This window comes from Scatophagus argus, chromosome 22 (genome assembly GCF_020382885.2).
Source record: "Scatophagus argus isolate fScaArg1 chromosome 22, fScaArg1.pri, whole genome shotgun sequence".
NCBI classification, from domain to species: domain Eukaryota; kingdom Metazoa; phylum Chordata; class Actinopteri; family Scatophagidae; genus Scatophagus; species Scatophagus argus.
In genome coordinates, this window is record NC_058514.1 from 302,134 (window position 1) to 319,284 (window position 17,151).

At 49.6% G+C, this 17,151-nt stretch overlaps 1 protein-coding gene across 2 annotated transcripts in view; it reads right to left on the bottom strand.

The window, feature by feature from the left end:
* LOC124053739 (potassium voltage-gated channel subfamily D member 2-like) overlaps positions 1-11,321 on the bottom strand; it is a 43,836-nt gene extending 32,515 nt beyond the window's left edge. For both annotated transcript variants that reach the window (XM_046379191.1, XM_046379190.1), the window contains exon 1: positions 9,509-11,321. In XM_046379191.1, the coding sequence (XP_046235147.1) occupies positions 9,509-10,620 (1,112 nt within the window). In that variant the 5' untranslated portion in view covers positions 10,621-11,321. The remainder of the gene's footprint in view (positions 1-9,508) is intronic.
* Positions 11,322-17,151: the final 5,830 nt, after the last annotated feature.

The following is a 17,151-nucleotide window of genomic DNA, read 5'->3' on the forward strand; positions in this document are numbered from 1 at the left end:
ACATTAAATAACTCACGGAGGAAGAAGACGCTGCCTTGCTGCTCCGCTGAGCGGCTCTCATTAACATAACAATAAGATAAGAGCTGCAGATCACTGGTGTCTGTGTGTGAAATCAAGCCGCTGTTCAATAACAACACTGACCTGAACCAGATTATCAATGTCGTGACTGTATGAGCTCCAAACCATTCATCACTCATGTGTTTCTATCAGTTCACACTGCAGAGAGAAAACAAAGAGTTTGTTTTCCACCACCCTCACCTCCCCTTCCACACAGCTCATTTACTCTCATTTATTGACTGTAAGGACTTTGGTGTATATGGAAGTGTGCTAACACAGAAACACACAAACCGTTTTAATGACCACAAGAACCTCCTACATGTCAGTACTGGGATGCTTCTGTCCCAGTACAGACAGGACATGTGAGACAGAGTGTCTTTATCAGCAATCATCTTAACGAGTCTCTTCTTCTGCTGTTTCCACACCAACTGTGGCTTGTTTTCTTCACAGGAAACCAAACGCATTGTGTTCACAGCTAACAGCTGTCAGGAGTTTCTGTTGTTTCCTACGACAGTCCATCAGGTGTGTGTGTGTGTGTGTCACTCTACCCTGCTGTTACATAGAAACAAGGTGAGTTTGTCCTCTCAGCTCCACACCTGCTGCTGTAATTACACTCAGGGACAAATGGATTATGTAACAGCCAGCTGTCAGGTGATATAATGACCTGTTGACACCGACGGACGATCAGGCTGAAGGTTCCAGTTTTACATCCATTCACACAGTCAGCAAACCCAAACACAACACAAAATCAAAAAAAGTCCTACAAACAGGAAACTTCAGATTTATTTTTCATTTAAAGGTTGAGGGACTGCATGTCCGATGGAGGACAGAGTGAGACTGTGGAGGGGAACATCTGCAGGTTCTTTAACATGTGGGCTACAGAATCACGTGTCCGCTGCTCAGACCTCAACAACAAACCAGAGTGTTGGTCCACTGAGAGCAGCTCAACACAAAGTGTTTACAATACTCATCGTGTGTGTGGGTTATGTTTATCTGGACCAGTGCCACAGTCTGAATGAAGCTAACAATATAAGAGCAGCTGCTGCTGAAGCTCTTTATTCTGTTTGTACTGACCTCAGATCTGCACACACAACACTGAACCTCAACACTGTACGGTACTGTACTACACTGTATAACACTGTACTACACTGTACCGTACTGTACTACACTGTATAACACTGTACTACACTGTACCGTACTGTACTACACTGTATACCACTGTACTACACTGTACCGTACTGTAATACACCGTATACCACTGTACTACACTGTACCGTACTGTACTACACCGTATACCACTGTACTACACTGTACTGTACTGTAATACACCGTATACCACTGTACTACACTGTACCGTACTGTACTACACCGTATAACACTGTACTACACTGTACCGTACTGTACTACACTGTATACCACTGTACTACACTGTACCGTACTGTACTACACCGTATAACACTGTACTACACTGTACCGTACTGTAATACACCGTATAACACTGTACTACACTGTACTACATTCAGAAACATTCAGACGCTGCTGAGATGCAGAGCGTTGGAGTGATTCACCTGATTCAGGTGAGCCGACGAGGTCACTGCTCCAGTTTCACAACAGACGAGTCAGGATTAAAGGAGCAGTCAGTCAGATCTCTCTTCAGTGTTATGTCTGTGTCCATCTGTGAACATGTGGCTCACATGTGGCTCACATGTGGCTCACTCGTTAAGCTTCAGTGTGAACCGTCTGTCCTCCGAGGCTCCGCTCAGACCGACACCAACACACATTTCTCTGGTTTCACCTGTTTTCTACACGTCCTTCATTTGATCTTCTGTCTGTTAGGCCTTTGTAGGCCAAACTCAAACTGAGGTAAACCCCATGACAGCAGACCACGTTGTGTTTCTGTTGCATCCGGGGGCAGCCTGGAGGCCAGCAGTCCGAGACGTGAAGGTTGATCTGAGAATAAAACCTCTGGTCAGTCATCTCACATGCTCTCTGTTCTGGAGAAGCCTGGAATCCTCTCAAGGACTCCTGGAAACCTCTGGAGACCACTCTGACAGGCTCGTTCAAGTGCCCCCAGGACTCCAGTTTCTGTCCTCTTTCTGTCCTCCTGTTGTACGTGAGCAGGGACGGTTTCAGACGGTAGAAACGACTTGGCTTGTATTTCAGGAGCAGTTGTGACGAGGCCACAGAGCTGCTGATTCGTGTCCTGCTGCTTCTCCCCCAGCAGCCCGCATGAAATGACTGAGCAGTAAAACTGAACGTGGAGAGAACAAACGTGAGTTTTTATTTGCAGAATGGACCGCTGTGTTCGCTTTATCAGTGACAAACCTGACAACACACACACTTTTCCTCCAGACACACTCAGTGACTCATCCTGTTTGTGTACATAAAAATATTGTAAATTTAATGTTAGTTTTTTTTATACACCTGGTCACACTGTTGGAAACGTTGGAAACTGTTGGAAAATTGACCAGAAACTATACAAACACACGAGAATCTCTCTCAAGGACCTCAAGGACCTGCATCGCCGACTCCTGGAAGTCCTTCAAAGACCCGTGACACATTCATCAGACTCTTCGCTCTCTCAGCTGGTGTCAGTTGACCATCACTTCATCATTTTCATCTGTGTCACTTTTGTTACGTTCAATAAAAAATCTGGTTTGTGGACATTTTAGTTTTTCTTTTCTTTTCTTTGTCAGTCCTGTTGGCAGCTGCAGCTCCACAAAACTGATTCTACTGTAGCGAGTCAGTAACTCACTGAGAGTTTATACATCCACAATTACACTGCAGCTAGCAGGAACTGATAACAGGAGGAGGAACAGCCAATTCACCTCACTTTATGGCCCTGAGGTAAAACGGAGCCTTCAGAAACAATAACTAATTTTTCCACGAAGGAAAATAAAGAGACAGCAGATGTAACAATGTGCCATTTAACTGCCCGATGTGCAGAAAGCCGACAGCTTTCAGCTGTTTGCAGTTATTATTGTGTTTAGATTTATGACAGTGTTAGCATATTAGCAGTTAATGTGCTTCCTGTGCACTGCAGTGATGATGCTCCTAATGGATTTACTTTGGTGTGTCGTTTCTGTTCTAATGAGAAAAACATCATCAAGGCGTGAAAACACGCTGCACATCAGTCCGACACTGGAAGTCCTCTCTAATCCGCTCTGTTTGGGTTTTATTGTGCTGCTTCGTCCTCCGGGAGACAGCGAGGCTTTTTTCATCTCAGACCGAACGAGTCGCTCCAGCAGTGAAGAACCGCAGACCGGTTCTCCTATGTCCCCTCGCTGTCAGATTCATTCAGGTGCTCACTTCTCTCCCTCCTGACCTGCAGCCTCACCTGTTCACTTCACACCTCGCTGATAAACTTTGGTTCATGTGATCATGTCTCCTCTCCACATGTGTCTGAACATGTGTGTACACGTGACAAAGCTTTACGAAACATCTGAATCACCTGCAGAGACTCGACAGGTGGAGGAACACCTGGACTGCCCACGATCAGGATCGGTCAGCTCATCAAAGCTGATTAAATCTTCTGTTGACCTCTCTCGGTCAACAGAGGTTTATCGACAGGTCATCTTAGTCTCACTGCTCCTCCACATGTCCAGGTGTGACTCTGGGCCACAGGTCACATGCCCCGCAGGCATCGACAGGTGATCTGTGGAGCCACCGGATCCTGATGTGGTCAACTGACTGGAGATCAGGTCACTCAGTGAGTGTGTAGAAACCCGATCCTGATGCAGCCCTGACACTCAGACAGATCACAACAGCAGCAGCAGGTGAGGCCCCCGGAGGCCGCAGTTCCTCGACAGGTGGACAATAGGTGACTAATAACTGTTACCGCTGCAACATAAGTAGTGCACAGACATCCTGCCATGTGAGTATGTGCTGTTGGTACTTTGTTTGATTTTCACTGTGCTGTAGCCGCGTCTTGCAGACAACTACTGGACAGGAAGTCCTGTCCAAGTCGGACAAACTTTGATAACCACGTCTGCTACCTGCAGTGTGGGAAAAGTACTCAGATCCTGTAAGTAAAAGTATCAGTGCCACAATGTAAAAATGCTGCACTACAAGTAAAACTCCCGCATTTAGGAGCGAGGAGGTTCAGGTCCAGACCACATCTCAGCTCACCTCTGTGAACAGGTAAGTGAAGTCGTCAGACAGCAGACACATTTGGCCCCACTTGTTTCACCAGTTTACGTGCGTCAAGCTGAAGCTGAATGTGATTGGTCAGTGCCACTGAACTGGAAACCAGGACACTTCTGGCTCCAAAGATCTCATCCTTCTCCCGACAGACTCTGGTTTTATAGAGACCAGAATACTTAGAGCTTCTCAGAGTCAAGACTCTTCATCATCATAAAGCTGAGCTTCATCTGTCAGCTGCTTCCAGACGAGTGACGGTGGGATTCGTGTCAGATGCACATCAAACCGTGTCTCATGTGCTGACAGCAGCTGATCTGAAATCCCAGAATGCCGAGGGAGAAATAAAGAAAGCGTGAGCTGAGTCTCTCGTCTCCGTGAAGCTGCTGTGTGTGTCTTTAATAAAAGGAGGTCTTCTTCCTGCAGCTGAATGACTGAGTGTGTGTTGGTGTGTATGTGAGCTGCAGCTGTGCAGCAGCGTATTTATCTGTCTGTCATTGATATTCACAGCCAGCTCCGGATCAATGAGCTCCCACACTCTGCCTATTATTTCATTTCTGCTGTCTGAAAGACGGAGCCACAACTCGGCTAAATTGTTTCTCAGTTGGTTTTGGCTGACTCGTCACAAAGACGGGGAGGGGGGGTTGTTAAACGTCCAGAGGGACTGAGGGATGGTAGCGGGGGAGGAGGAGGAGGAGTAAAAATGGATCACAGAGCCCCTGAAACGTCGAAGTTGAACATTTGAACCCGATCAGACTAAAACCAACAGAGAAGCCAAAAGTCTTCACACTAAATCAGCTCATCTGCAGTGTGAGACACAGGAGATGATGTGTTCAGGAGCCTGTTCACACCTGGTGTTCAGTCCTGACCTGCTTCAGTACAGGCGTGAATGCACCTGATCCGACCCCTCAGACCACATTCAGAGGAGGTCCGGGCCACATGTGAGCACAGTCTTTGAGCAGCGTGAACATGAACGTGTCCTGAGTCAGACTGAAGGACAGCTGCTCAGACAAGTGTCCTCTGCGACAACAACAGACACAATGAATTACAGACATCTGATTTCCCTTTGGATTTCTGTGTGTGGGTTCTCTTACCTGCTCAGGTAAGCAGCAGGTGCTAGTGAACACAGCGTCTGTTTCAACTCATTTCATCAGTGAGCCAGTAGCTCCAATACCCCCAGACTCTCTGAAAAGCCTCACTCATTTTGGATCACAAGCTGTGACTGGTGGACGTGCATGTTAACGCAGAGCTGCACTTTGATCTCTACGGTAACGGTTACTGAACAGCAAATTAAAAGTGTTTTTAAGCCCTGAGCGGAGTCTGCAGAAGGAAACAACCCTCACGCCTGCCGTCAGTGATAAATACTTATAGTTTCTGGAATGAAACATGTTTCAGCTTTGGCCGTATGCTGTCTCCGTCTAGATTACATCAGAGCAGATGTTCGGGATGTGGAGAAGCTCCAGCAGTGGTGGATTCAGCCCTGCAGCTGGTTTTTCAGGACACAACTGAGTTTTGGGAAAAGCCTCATCACTCTCTTCATCTTCATCAGCCTCCTCTTCTTTTCTCCTCTAATTGTGTGGCATCCAGAAATCGGACTGTGGCAGCGAGCTCGGAGCGTCACTAAAACGGTAATTTCCAAATTAAACAGCAGCAGCGTTTGGGGACGAGTGTAAGTCTCTTCTGACAACACAAAACCATCTCTTCTGCTCGGCTGCTCCTCCGAGGTGGCTTCATTACTGAGCCCATTAAAAATAATCACTCGGTCCGCGTGTGTTTGGAGCAGCTAATGCATTAATTTAATTAGCAGCATTAAGAGCGGATCGTCCCTCAGAGAGAGAAGAAGAAAAGACAGGAACTGGAGAGCAGGACAGGAAACTGTCACACAGAAGAAGAAGTCAGTCTGAAATCTGCGTCAGGCTCAGTCATCTGTGATCGAGTTATTGATCGATTTACTGCGTCTTCCTGCAGTCAAACACCCTGAGGGTGCTGATCAGGGGTTGCGGCTGCTCCCGGTTCTGGACTGGTGGTCCCACCCTGTTGTCCAGCTGCCTGTTAATATTCCTGCTCCCAAGAGGCTCAACCTCAGCTCAGAAAGTCACATCTCATACAAACAGCTGAAAGGCGTTCAGTGTGGAAGACGAGACGCACACACAAACACGGACTGATCGTCCTGATTTCTCCACACGCAAGCGTTTTGGTTTTGAAAATGTCTCAAGTTTTTCTTTCACTCAGTTTTTCCTTTTGCCTGACGACACAGCAGCATTTAGCGTTCTGTCTACAGAGCTGAAAACAGCAATGAAACTGTCTGCATGCCTGCCTGTCTGTCTGCCTGCCTGTCTGCCTGCCTGTCTGTCTGCCTGCCTGCATGCCTGCCTGCCTGTCTGCCTGCCTGTCTGTCTGCCTGCCTGCCTGTCTGCCTGCCTGCCTGTCTGTCTGTCTGCCTGCCTGCCTGTCTGTCTGCCTGCCTGTCTGTCTGTCTGCCTGTCTGTCTGCCTGCCTGTCTGCCTGCCTGTCTGTCTGCCTGCCTGCATGCCTGCCTGCCTGTCTGCCTGTCTGTCTGCCTGCCTGCCTGTCTGCCTGCCTGCCTGTCTGCCTGCCTGTCTGCCTGCCTGTCTGCCTGTCTCTACAGCAGGTGGTCATGGGACTACATGTGTGTTTGTTGGGGTCACTGAGCTGCAACAGGAAAACACACACACACAAACACACACAGGTGTGTCAGTACCCACCTGTGTGGTCATGTGACATGATGATTCAGCTCCCTTGTTGACTCATTCACCTTAATCACACTTTAATACCTGATCCGCACATTGTAGGAAACAGTGAATGTTTCCAATCAATCATCAGCTGTTGATGACTAATCAATAACACCTTCCAGGTCCTTCTTTTATTTACTGCAGCCTCACAGACGTGATGATCACAATGTGATGATGTTGAGATTCTGCCGCCGTCACATGACCACAGAACCGACTCTTCTTCTGTGTTTTCTATGTAAGTTGTGTTTGTGAGTGTGTGTGAGAGAGAGTGTGTGTGTGTGTGAGTGTGTGTGTGTGTGAGAGAGAGAGAGTGTGTGTGAGTATGTGTGTGTGTGAGTACGTGTGTGTGTGTGAGAGAGTGTGACTGTGTGTGTGTGTGAGAGAGTGTGACTGTGTGTGTGTGTGTGAGTGTGAGTGTGACTGTGTGTGTGTGTGAGTGCGTGTGTGTGTGAGAGAGTGCGACTGTGTGTGTGTGTGTGTGAGAGTGTGAGTGTATGTGTGACTGTGTGTGTGTGTGTGTGTGTGTGTGTGTGAGTGTGAGTGTGACTGTGTGTGTGCGTGTGTGTGTGTGTGTGTGTGTGTGCTCACGTCCTGTCCTGTCCTGTTCTGTCCCTCTGATTTCAGGTCAGCCTTCAGGTGGTTTGTTGTGAACATCCTCTGTGGTGTCTGATCTGTGATCAGCTGCTTTGTCCTGCCTCATAACGACACAGTGAGCTGCTTCGGTCTCCTCTGTGCTCACACAGTCAGGCTGTTTGATTAAAGCAGCAGGTGTGTGTGTGTGTGTGTGTGTGTGTGTGTGTGTGTTTGCTCTGCGGTCACGTCACACACGTCACACATCAGCAGAAATCAGCCAATCAGCAAACAGAACTCGATGCAGTTTTCATTCTCTGTTGGAATGAGATTCTGCTGTGACGATCAGGTCCACGCAGCTTTAGTTTCTGTTTGTCGTTCAACATCAGAACGTTTATCTCAGCAGCATCAACAACCAATCACATTTAACACTGAGGTCAAACAGCCAATCGGCAGAGAGCAGGAGGAAGGAAACACAACGTTAACAAGCCAACAAGTCATCTCCAGCTGTCTGAACGTCACTGATCAATGAAGATCAATTCAGCAGTTTGACCAATCGGTCGGCACCAACAGGACCAGTTAAATTATTGATGGAAGTCGGCAGCCTCCTCAGTCAGCTTCTCAACTCGAATGGTTCAGTTCAACACCAACTCTGAGAAACACGTGTTCTCAAGCCAAGGAGACAGAAGAGAGGACGGGAGTGGACATCACTAACGTCCCAGTGTCCTCCGCTCTCTGAAGTTTCAACATGTTAACAGGCACCAAACATTAACACAATCTTCATCACAGACTGATGACTGGAAACCGCAAATCAACCTGCAGCCTCCCAGCTCAGAGGACGGACTGAAGACCTGCTGTCTCCTCTGAGGATCCCCAGACCCCCTAACAGGATCTGCTGGGTCTCAAACAAATTTCTGTGAGCTGAGTTTTCACAGAGCAAAAACAAGACTGATCATCTTCCACAGAGGACAAAGACTGGGAGACGTCACTCAGGTTGAGCAGAAAACCACCAGGAAACATATTAGAAAACAGCTGATATGTGAGCTGTAACCAGCAGCGAGCTGACAGGAAGTTTTGATAAGGAGGGAAGACGAAGAGGAGGAGGAGGAGCAGTGATCTCATTTTCCTCTGACAGACGCAGATTTGATTCTCAAACTGAATCAAACCACGACTGAAGAGATTTACTCTACTGAGCGCGCTCTGTGCAGACGGAGGTTACAGAGAGGTTACCCCACACACACACACACACACAGGTGACGTTCAACATCTCTAACTAACCTCACAAAGATCCTTGTCCACAATCAGGACGGGCGTCAAACTACAAGACAAAGAAAGTGCACAAAGCAAAGCTCCATAAAGACATGGTTGGATGAGTTTGGTGTGGAAGAACTTGACTGGCCCACACAGAGCCCTGACCTCAACCCCATCCAACACCTTTGGGATGAACTGGAACGGAGATTGTGAGCCAGGCCTTTTGGTCCAACATCAGTGTGTGACAATGAAACAAAGAGGCAGAGTCAAGTCTCAGCTCACACCCAGAGAGCCTCAGTGTCATCAAACCAGTGAGCCTCAGGTGGACTACAAAGCTTCAGATATGACTGCTGCTCACTATTGGACAGGAAACATGATGATGTCACAGTGAAGCTGACCTTTGACCTCCCAGCTCTGATCATGTCATCACTGAGTTCAGGAATGTGTGTGTGTGTGTGTGTGAGTGTGTGTGTGAGCGTGTGTGAGTGTCGCTGACCAGCACCACCTGACATCAGCCTGCTTCGCTGTGATCAACCAGGTGTGACTGATGGAAAGTGAAGAGCTCACAGTGTCCATTCAGGAGACATCAGGAGACATTAAAGAGCAGCGGTTCAGCTCAGCTTCAGCACCACAGACAGAAACTGAATCAACAGGTTGAATCCTGTCACACTCTGTCCAGCTGTTCAGCTGCACGAGCTTCAAAAATTTTTCTGCTCAACCCCGAACTCGGCATCACTTACCCCAGCGTTGTCATGGTGACGATGGTGTACCAGAAGGCGGCCGGGATGCTCGTGAACTTGCTGGCGCTGGATCCCTTCTCTGCGTAGAACATGACGGTGGCGAAGATGATGATGGCCATGGTGAGGGAGAAAAGCAGGAAGCCGAGTTCCGAAGCGCAGCTCTTTAGGGTGTAGCCTAGGATGCGAAGTCCCGCGGAGTGCCGCGAGAATTTGAAAATCCGAAACACCCTAAATACTCTCAGGGTGACGAAGGCGCCGCTCACGTCCTCGTTGTCCGTCATGACGAGGCCGATGTAGTATGGCATGATGGCCACCACGTCGATGATGCTCATGACGCTCTTGACGAACTTGTAGCGGCTGGGCGCGGCGAACAGGCGCAGCAGGTACTCCACTGTGAAGATCATGACGCACGCGGTGTCCAGGCAGAAGAAGGCCAGCGCGTAACGATCACCGCACGACACCTCCTTGACGCGGTTCGGCACGGTGCCGCACGGTACCGTCTCCACCACGTTGGCGAGAACCGACACCGCGATGAAGAAGCCGGTGACGTAGTAGAAGACGAGCGCCATGGTGGAGGTGTGCGGGTTCTCAAAAGCCCGCCACATACTCTCCCGGAAGCTCATGTCCGCAGAGACCAGGTCGTTGGACGGGTCGATCTCCTCGTCGTCCTGGATCCGCTCCTGGTTCTCCCGCCGCCGGTCCTTGTAGTCCTCATAGCAGCAGTCCCCGATGATCTCCGGGATGATGCCGAAGAACGCCAGCTCCTCGTCGTACGCGGAGATGCACTCCTGCCGCGGGTAGTGCAGCTTCCCGGTGCGGTAAAAGTTGAGGATGTGGCGGAAGATGTCCGGGTCGCGGTCGAAGAAGTACTCGTTGCTCTCCTCGTGGAAGAAGAAGTCACGCTCCGTGCTGCCCAGCAGGGTGTCCGGGTACCGTTCCAGAGTATCACGCCACGTCTGGAACTTTGTGCCGCTTACGTTCAGCATGATCAGCCCGTCCTGCCCGCGGTGTTTCTCCTTCGGCGGCACCGGCATGGGCGCGCCGGCCACCGGCATCCACCCGATGGCTGCCGCGCGGGCGAACGGCAGCCACGCCGCCACTCCTGCCGCCATGCTGGTCCCGGAGCTTTCCGAAGGCTCGTTAGAGGAGGATTCACGGAGCAAAGGAGCAGCGACAGAGCATCAGACAGCCTGGCAGCAGATGGAACTGATCGGCCGCGTCTCGCCGGGAAAAAGGACAATTTTACGCACAAACCGATGCGTAAAACCAACGAAAAAGCTCAGGAATCAGCGCGTAACATCCACACGTGATCAGTCTGACCTCATCAGAAGTCCCATTCAGTTTGTTTGAAAACAAATTCTCTTCCAAACAGAGAAAAACTTTTTAAAAGCTTCAGTTTTGATGAAATCCGTTACAGTCTACAGTGAACGGTCTCCCCGCTGTGTTGAAGTATTGGCCCTCCACACCGAGTCCACTTCCACCAGCAGCAACAAGTCCAGCATACATCAGGATCGGGACAATCCCGCGCTCCAGACCAGGACAAGGAGCTGACACAGATCCGCTGCAGTCATACTCCTCTCCGGGTCTCTCCGCCGGCGTCTCCGGTCCCCAAACTGATCAGCAGTGAGCAGCCGGCTGCGGCAAGTGAAAGAGAGGCGGGCAGGAGAGGAAATCTGGACCGAACCGAACCGAACTGCAGTGGAGGAGCAGCAGATATTCGACTGGAAGCGAAGTGGCAGCCGCGGATCGTGGTCTGGTCACACAGGTGCTGCTGGAGAGAGAAACGGAAAGCCACGTTACTCCCGCGCCCCTCCCTCCCCAGCCCCCCCTTCTCTCTCTCTCTCTCTCTCTCTCTCTCTCTCTCTCTCTCTCTCTCTCTCTTCCTCTCTGGTTGGGGGCGTGTCTTTGGAGAAACTCTGCTGTCAGAGCGCCTCGTCTTCCGGGAAACACTCTGATTGTGGGTTTGTTTGGTCATCAGCCCCGGGCGGTGACAGCAGGCGGTGCCGCGCGCTCCTGCTCGGTGGAAGCAGGTGCAGGGCGCGCGCACGAGGCCTCCATCCAGGTCTGAGTGTTTTTATCTCCAGTCAGCAGCATTCAGCTGCTGGCAGGTACAAGAGTCTGAGGACAGGAGACAACTCCGTTCATGTCTTCTTGTCCCTGTCACACACAGCTGATCACAGTGACAGGAAACAGGACAACAGGAAGGAAAGTTTCTCCACAAGTCTGCTGTGTTTAGTTTTCACTTTGACTTCATATCTGTGGACAGAAACTGCAGCAGCTGCACTACAAACACGCGTGTAAAAGTACAACATCAAGTGTCAATTGGAAGCACAGGAGATGAAAGGTTCAAAATGTGTGTGAATTTACACGTAGTGTCCCTTTAATGCCTCAGCAAAACTGAAATATTACAACAGCAGTAGGCTCTCTTCTTCTTCTTCTTCTTCTGTGGAATATGAGCAGTAGCGTTGACGTCCAGTGTGGTGACGATGAAGATGTCTTCGGCCAATCAGCAGCCTGAGACGTGGTCGACTGCAGTTCCTGCAGTGCAAACAGATGAACACACACAGAAGAAGAAGTCAGTCGTGAATGATTTTCACCTCTAAAAGAAAACCACAGGTGGCGCTGTGAGGTGCACAAACGGCTTTGATATTTGCTTTGCTGAGGTTACGTGTTCAGTAAGATTATTTTTGGGTAAAAGTTACAGTAAACACTGGACAGTGTGGCAGCCCCAATGTCTTCACTTCACTTCCAACCTTTATTGTCAGTATATTTTTACATACACTGAAATTCTTCTCTGCATTTAACCATCACTGATCGAACACACAGGAGCAGTGGGCTGCCATGTCAGGCTCCCGGGGAGCAAATTGTGAGGGTTAAGTGCCTTGCTCAAGGGCACACTAGCCAGCTAATGGAGGGGGAAGGGGAGAATTGATGAATCACTTCACCACACCCAATGTCCCACGATGCTCTGCAGCAGGGACCACAACATAACACACTATGGCGGACAGGCAGCTTCAGTTCATCCTTGGTGTGGGTTACCACGGTTACACATCTCCCGCCAAGAACGAGGCTCTCAGGAAGTGATGCACGCTGAGCAGTACGTCTGAAGAGACACACTGTTTACTCTCACAGCTGGTGGCTCCTCCCCTTCCTGTTGTCTTCACCGTGGTAACCACCCCAGAGTTGCACACCACCAGTGTACTGGACTGGAGGCAGGAGGTCTCACTCTGCTCCTAAATCACTGAACAAAAAGAATCCAGAGAAACTCAGATCAATGCTGTGTGTGTGTGTGTTTCCAGCCTCTGACTAAATGTTTGTTCAGTCAGCAGCCATTAACAATTCATGAAATCATGTTGAACATCAGCTGTGACACGACACTCATCACACACTTCACACCTTCTGCCCTCATTATCCTGCAGCTTCTCACTTCACCTGACAGTGTGAGTGAGTGTGTGTGTGTGTGCCTTTATGTTCATGTGAGTTCATGTGAGTCTTTACAATAACTTTCCATTTCCTCCTAACACACACGCTCGCGTTGGTCAGTGCGGCTGAGTGTAGAATATCCTGTCTGATTCATGTCTCCGTTAGCTAACAGCCTAACAGCAGCAATGTCTCCTGCTCTGTTTGTGTTGCTCTTCCTGCAAACACAATCAGTGGCTGTGATTGAAGGGTCAGCTTCCCCCCTCACTCTAATTGGCTGGACGTGAGGGAGTCTCAGGGGTCAGGCAGACTGAATGATGATTGATTCACAACAGGAAAACTTCTCGCTTCTCGCAGCCTCAAAATGCTGGCGGTTCGTCCTCTGAGCAGCACGCCGGAGGTCAGACTCCGGTTTCTGAATGGTTTCCTTTGTTACGAATCCACCACACAGACAGTCCGAAAGGTGAAAGAAGCAGAAAACTGCCTCAGTCTTATCTTGGTGTTAGCAGGAACACTTGCACCAAACAGCTGCAAACGGAAAGAAAGACAGACAGAAAGTAAACAAGCAGCAGACAATAGATTGACGTTGATGACACGTGGACAACATGTCCACATCAGCAAGCAGGCTGCGAGTGAAGTCTCCTCACCTGTTAGCTCACAGGAAGTCAAAGTGCTCAGCTCTGCACTGCACTCCTCTGTGAGGTTCACACGTTCCTCTGAGTCCACAGGTCTGTTTCCTCCCACAGTCCGAAGACATCCAGGTGGACAGGTGTGTGGTGTGAGTGTCAGCCCTGTGATGAATTCACAACCTGTCGGCCCTCGCAAACTGCTGGATTAAAATCCCACGTCTGTTTGCTGTTCTGCACACCACAGGAAGGAAACGTAAAGATTCAGGGTCAACATGAGGAGGGAGAAGTGATGAGCAGGTCAACCTGAGGCTTCACTGCCTCAGATATGAGCTCATCCTCTCATCGCCTTCAGGAGGATTCGCTTTCCACTCAGTCAACCAATCAGAGCCGACCTTCAAACAGAGACTCTGGCGATCCTGAGTTCACCCCACAGCAGGAGCTTCGCACTCGGTCAGACAGCTCACTCGGTCGCATCCGGTGACACCAAGCTGCGACAGGTGGTTAGCATAGCATTAAGCAGCACGGAGGAACGAACACAAGAGTTTGAGTTTTAAATCAGTACATTTTGTTTCATGTGACGCCTCCCCTGTAAGGCTACCAGCAGCCAGTTGCAGCTTCAGGTGGAACATTTTCTCATTGGCGACAGTGTAGAGGAAAAACTGCCTTTTAAAAGGCAGAAACCTCAGAGCAGAACCCAACTCAATGTGGACGGCCATCTGTCCTGACCGGATGGATTGTGTGAGGGGGTACAGACAGACATGTGTAGCAACAGCGATAATAGTGTGAGTACTGGAACGATAACAACAATACATAAACAAATAAACAACAGTAATAATGATAGTAGTAATAATATAGAAATATGACAGGTGGTAGTAACAGTAACAGTACGTGTTAAGCGGCTTGACGTGTGCTGTTGTGATTGTGACTGAATTTCATCTGGATCATGTGAGCAGTGAGTGTTTTGGTGGCGCATCAGGTGATCAATAAAGCGCCGGAAGCAAATGTTTCAATAAACAACAGAGCCAACAGTCCAACAGAGGAGAGTCTCGTCTCATGGCAGAGTGAATTTCAGTGTGCGTGGACAACTGGGAACAGAGTTATGAAGTTATGAAGTCTGGCAGGAGCTGCAGCTGAACCAGTCCCGCATCATGTCCTCCATCAGGAACGCCACCACTCCCACATCCTCCACTGGGACAGAGACGGCTGTCCTCACCGGCGTCCTCCTGTCAGCGGTCGACAAGCTGCTGAGCCAGCAGGACACAAGACGGAGTCAAACAGGGTGCTCAGGAATGTCCGCCAAAAGACCTGCATGTCCTCAGTAGGATGTCTTTGTCTTTTTACAATCCAAACCCACTCGTCCTTCAGCTCAGTGACCTTCACAGTGATGAAAACCCTTCATCTCAGTCCACCGTCTGATTCTCAAAGTCACCACCTCGTCTGAACACTTTTGGTTTCCTATTTGGCAGCTTTTACACCAAGTTTAAAGAGCTGAGAGCTGAGACAGAGAGTCTCACAGAGGGGACAAACTGAGACGAGTACAGTGTCTGATCTTCAGATGAGACAATAAACAAAAACAGAATACAACAAGTATGGCAAGCTAAACAGCTAGCTTGGGTTTGTGCTAAGCTCGGCTAAAGCTTGTGTAAACACAGGGATGAGGTCCACGCGTAGTAAAACATGTCTTCTACGTTAAAATGTGTTGAGGACAGCGTCTTTTCTTCCTGGGTCCGGGTCTCTCTGGTCAATGTGTCTGATTAGCAGTCATCGAGTGTTGTTGCAGCGCCTCTTTAAACCTCCACTTTGTCTTGTGAAGGTTTTTACCCAGAAGGCCTCACACTTCCTCCTCCCACGTCAATGTAAATGTCCTCATCAATATGAGTCCTCCTCCTCCTCTTCTTCTTCCTCTGTGGCACCTCTCCAGAGACTCTGACCTGAAACGTTCACACCTCTCTGACACAAACAGAAAATATCGACCGACCTCCTCCGCTCTTTGTTTCCCCAGAGAGATGTTCACGCTGAGAGGCCATTTTGTTTCCTCTTCATTATTCACACTGATGCTGGACTCTTTTTACTGAGGGGAAGGTTCATCGTGAGCATTTGTTCTGAGAAAACACGTCACGCTGCCTTTCACTCTGCTCTGTAGCTGCACGACTGAGCGACAAGTGAGCTTCAACCTGAGCTCATCAACACCAACCAACACCTGATGGCCAGTTGACCAGTTGACCTGTCTCACCTGTCCCAGTCAGACAGGATATCTGTTGGACAGGTAGAGGTGACCTGTGATATAAAACCTAAAATGAAAATTTGTTTGTATACTCTGTGCTGTGTGAATAAAGTTTTATTCTGCTGATAAGTTAGTGTGAGTCCAAGTTGAATCCCTGCAGCTGCACTCAGATCAGTTCAGGGACGTTTGTTTTGATGTCAGTCCCCTCTGAACTCACACAATGACTCAAGTTTTTATTTATTTCCCAGAAGGCCGTGGGACACGTCTCCACACGGAGATCCAGAGAGGAGCAGCAGCTTGTCCTGACTCTCCGGCAGCCTCGTCTCGCTGCTGCTGACAGAGAAAATCCTCAACAACAAGAGAGCCGAGGCAGGAGGTGGATTGTTCTGAAGAAAAGGCGTGAAGTGCACCCCCCCTCCTCGTTTTCCCATCAGCCCCTGGGGTCTGCAGCAGCTCGTGTGAACTGTGAAGCTGCTGCTGTTTGGCCTTGAAGAGATTCATAAAGAAAAATTCCACAGTGTGCAGAAAGCTGATGTTTTCACTCTCAGATTTATTATTCATTCTGTGTATTCTCAAAGTTCATCGCTTCATATTCAGACTGACAGCAGGCCTCTGCAGCGACCAACCACAGCCAGTGCAGTTTTCTCTCCACCGTGACCACGAACACATCGTCTCCACCGTGACCCCGAACACATCGACCCCGAACACATCGTCTCCACCGTGACCCCGAGCACATCGACCCCGAACACATCGTCTCCACCGTGACCCCGAACACATCGACTCCGAACACATCGTCTCCACCTTGACCCCGAACACATCGTCTCCACTGTGACCCCAAACACATCGTCTCCACCTTGACCCCGAACACATCGTCTCCACCTTGACCCCGAACACATCGTCTCCACCGTGACCCCGAGCACATTGACCCCGAACACATCGTCTCCACTGTGACCTCGAACACATCGTTTCCACCGTGACCCTGAACACATCGTCTCCACTGCGACCCTGAACACATCGTCTCCACCGTGACCCTCCACACATTGACCCCAAACACATCGTCTCCACTGTGACCACGAACACATCGTCTCCACCTTGACCCTGAACACATCGTCTCCGCTGTGACCCCGAACACATCGTCTCCACCGTGACCCTGAACACATCGACCCCAAACACATCATCTCCACTGCGACCCTGAACACATCGTTTCCGCTGTGACCCTGAACACATCGACCCCATGAGAATATTCACAGGCTTATCGACCCCAAACACATCATCTCCACTGTGACCCAGAACACATCGTCTCCACAGTGACCCTGAACACTTCATATACTACAGAGTAGAGATACTGCAATCCAGCAGGACTCTGGATA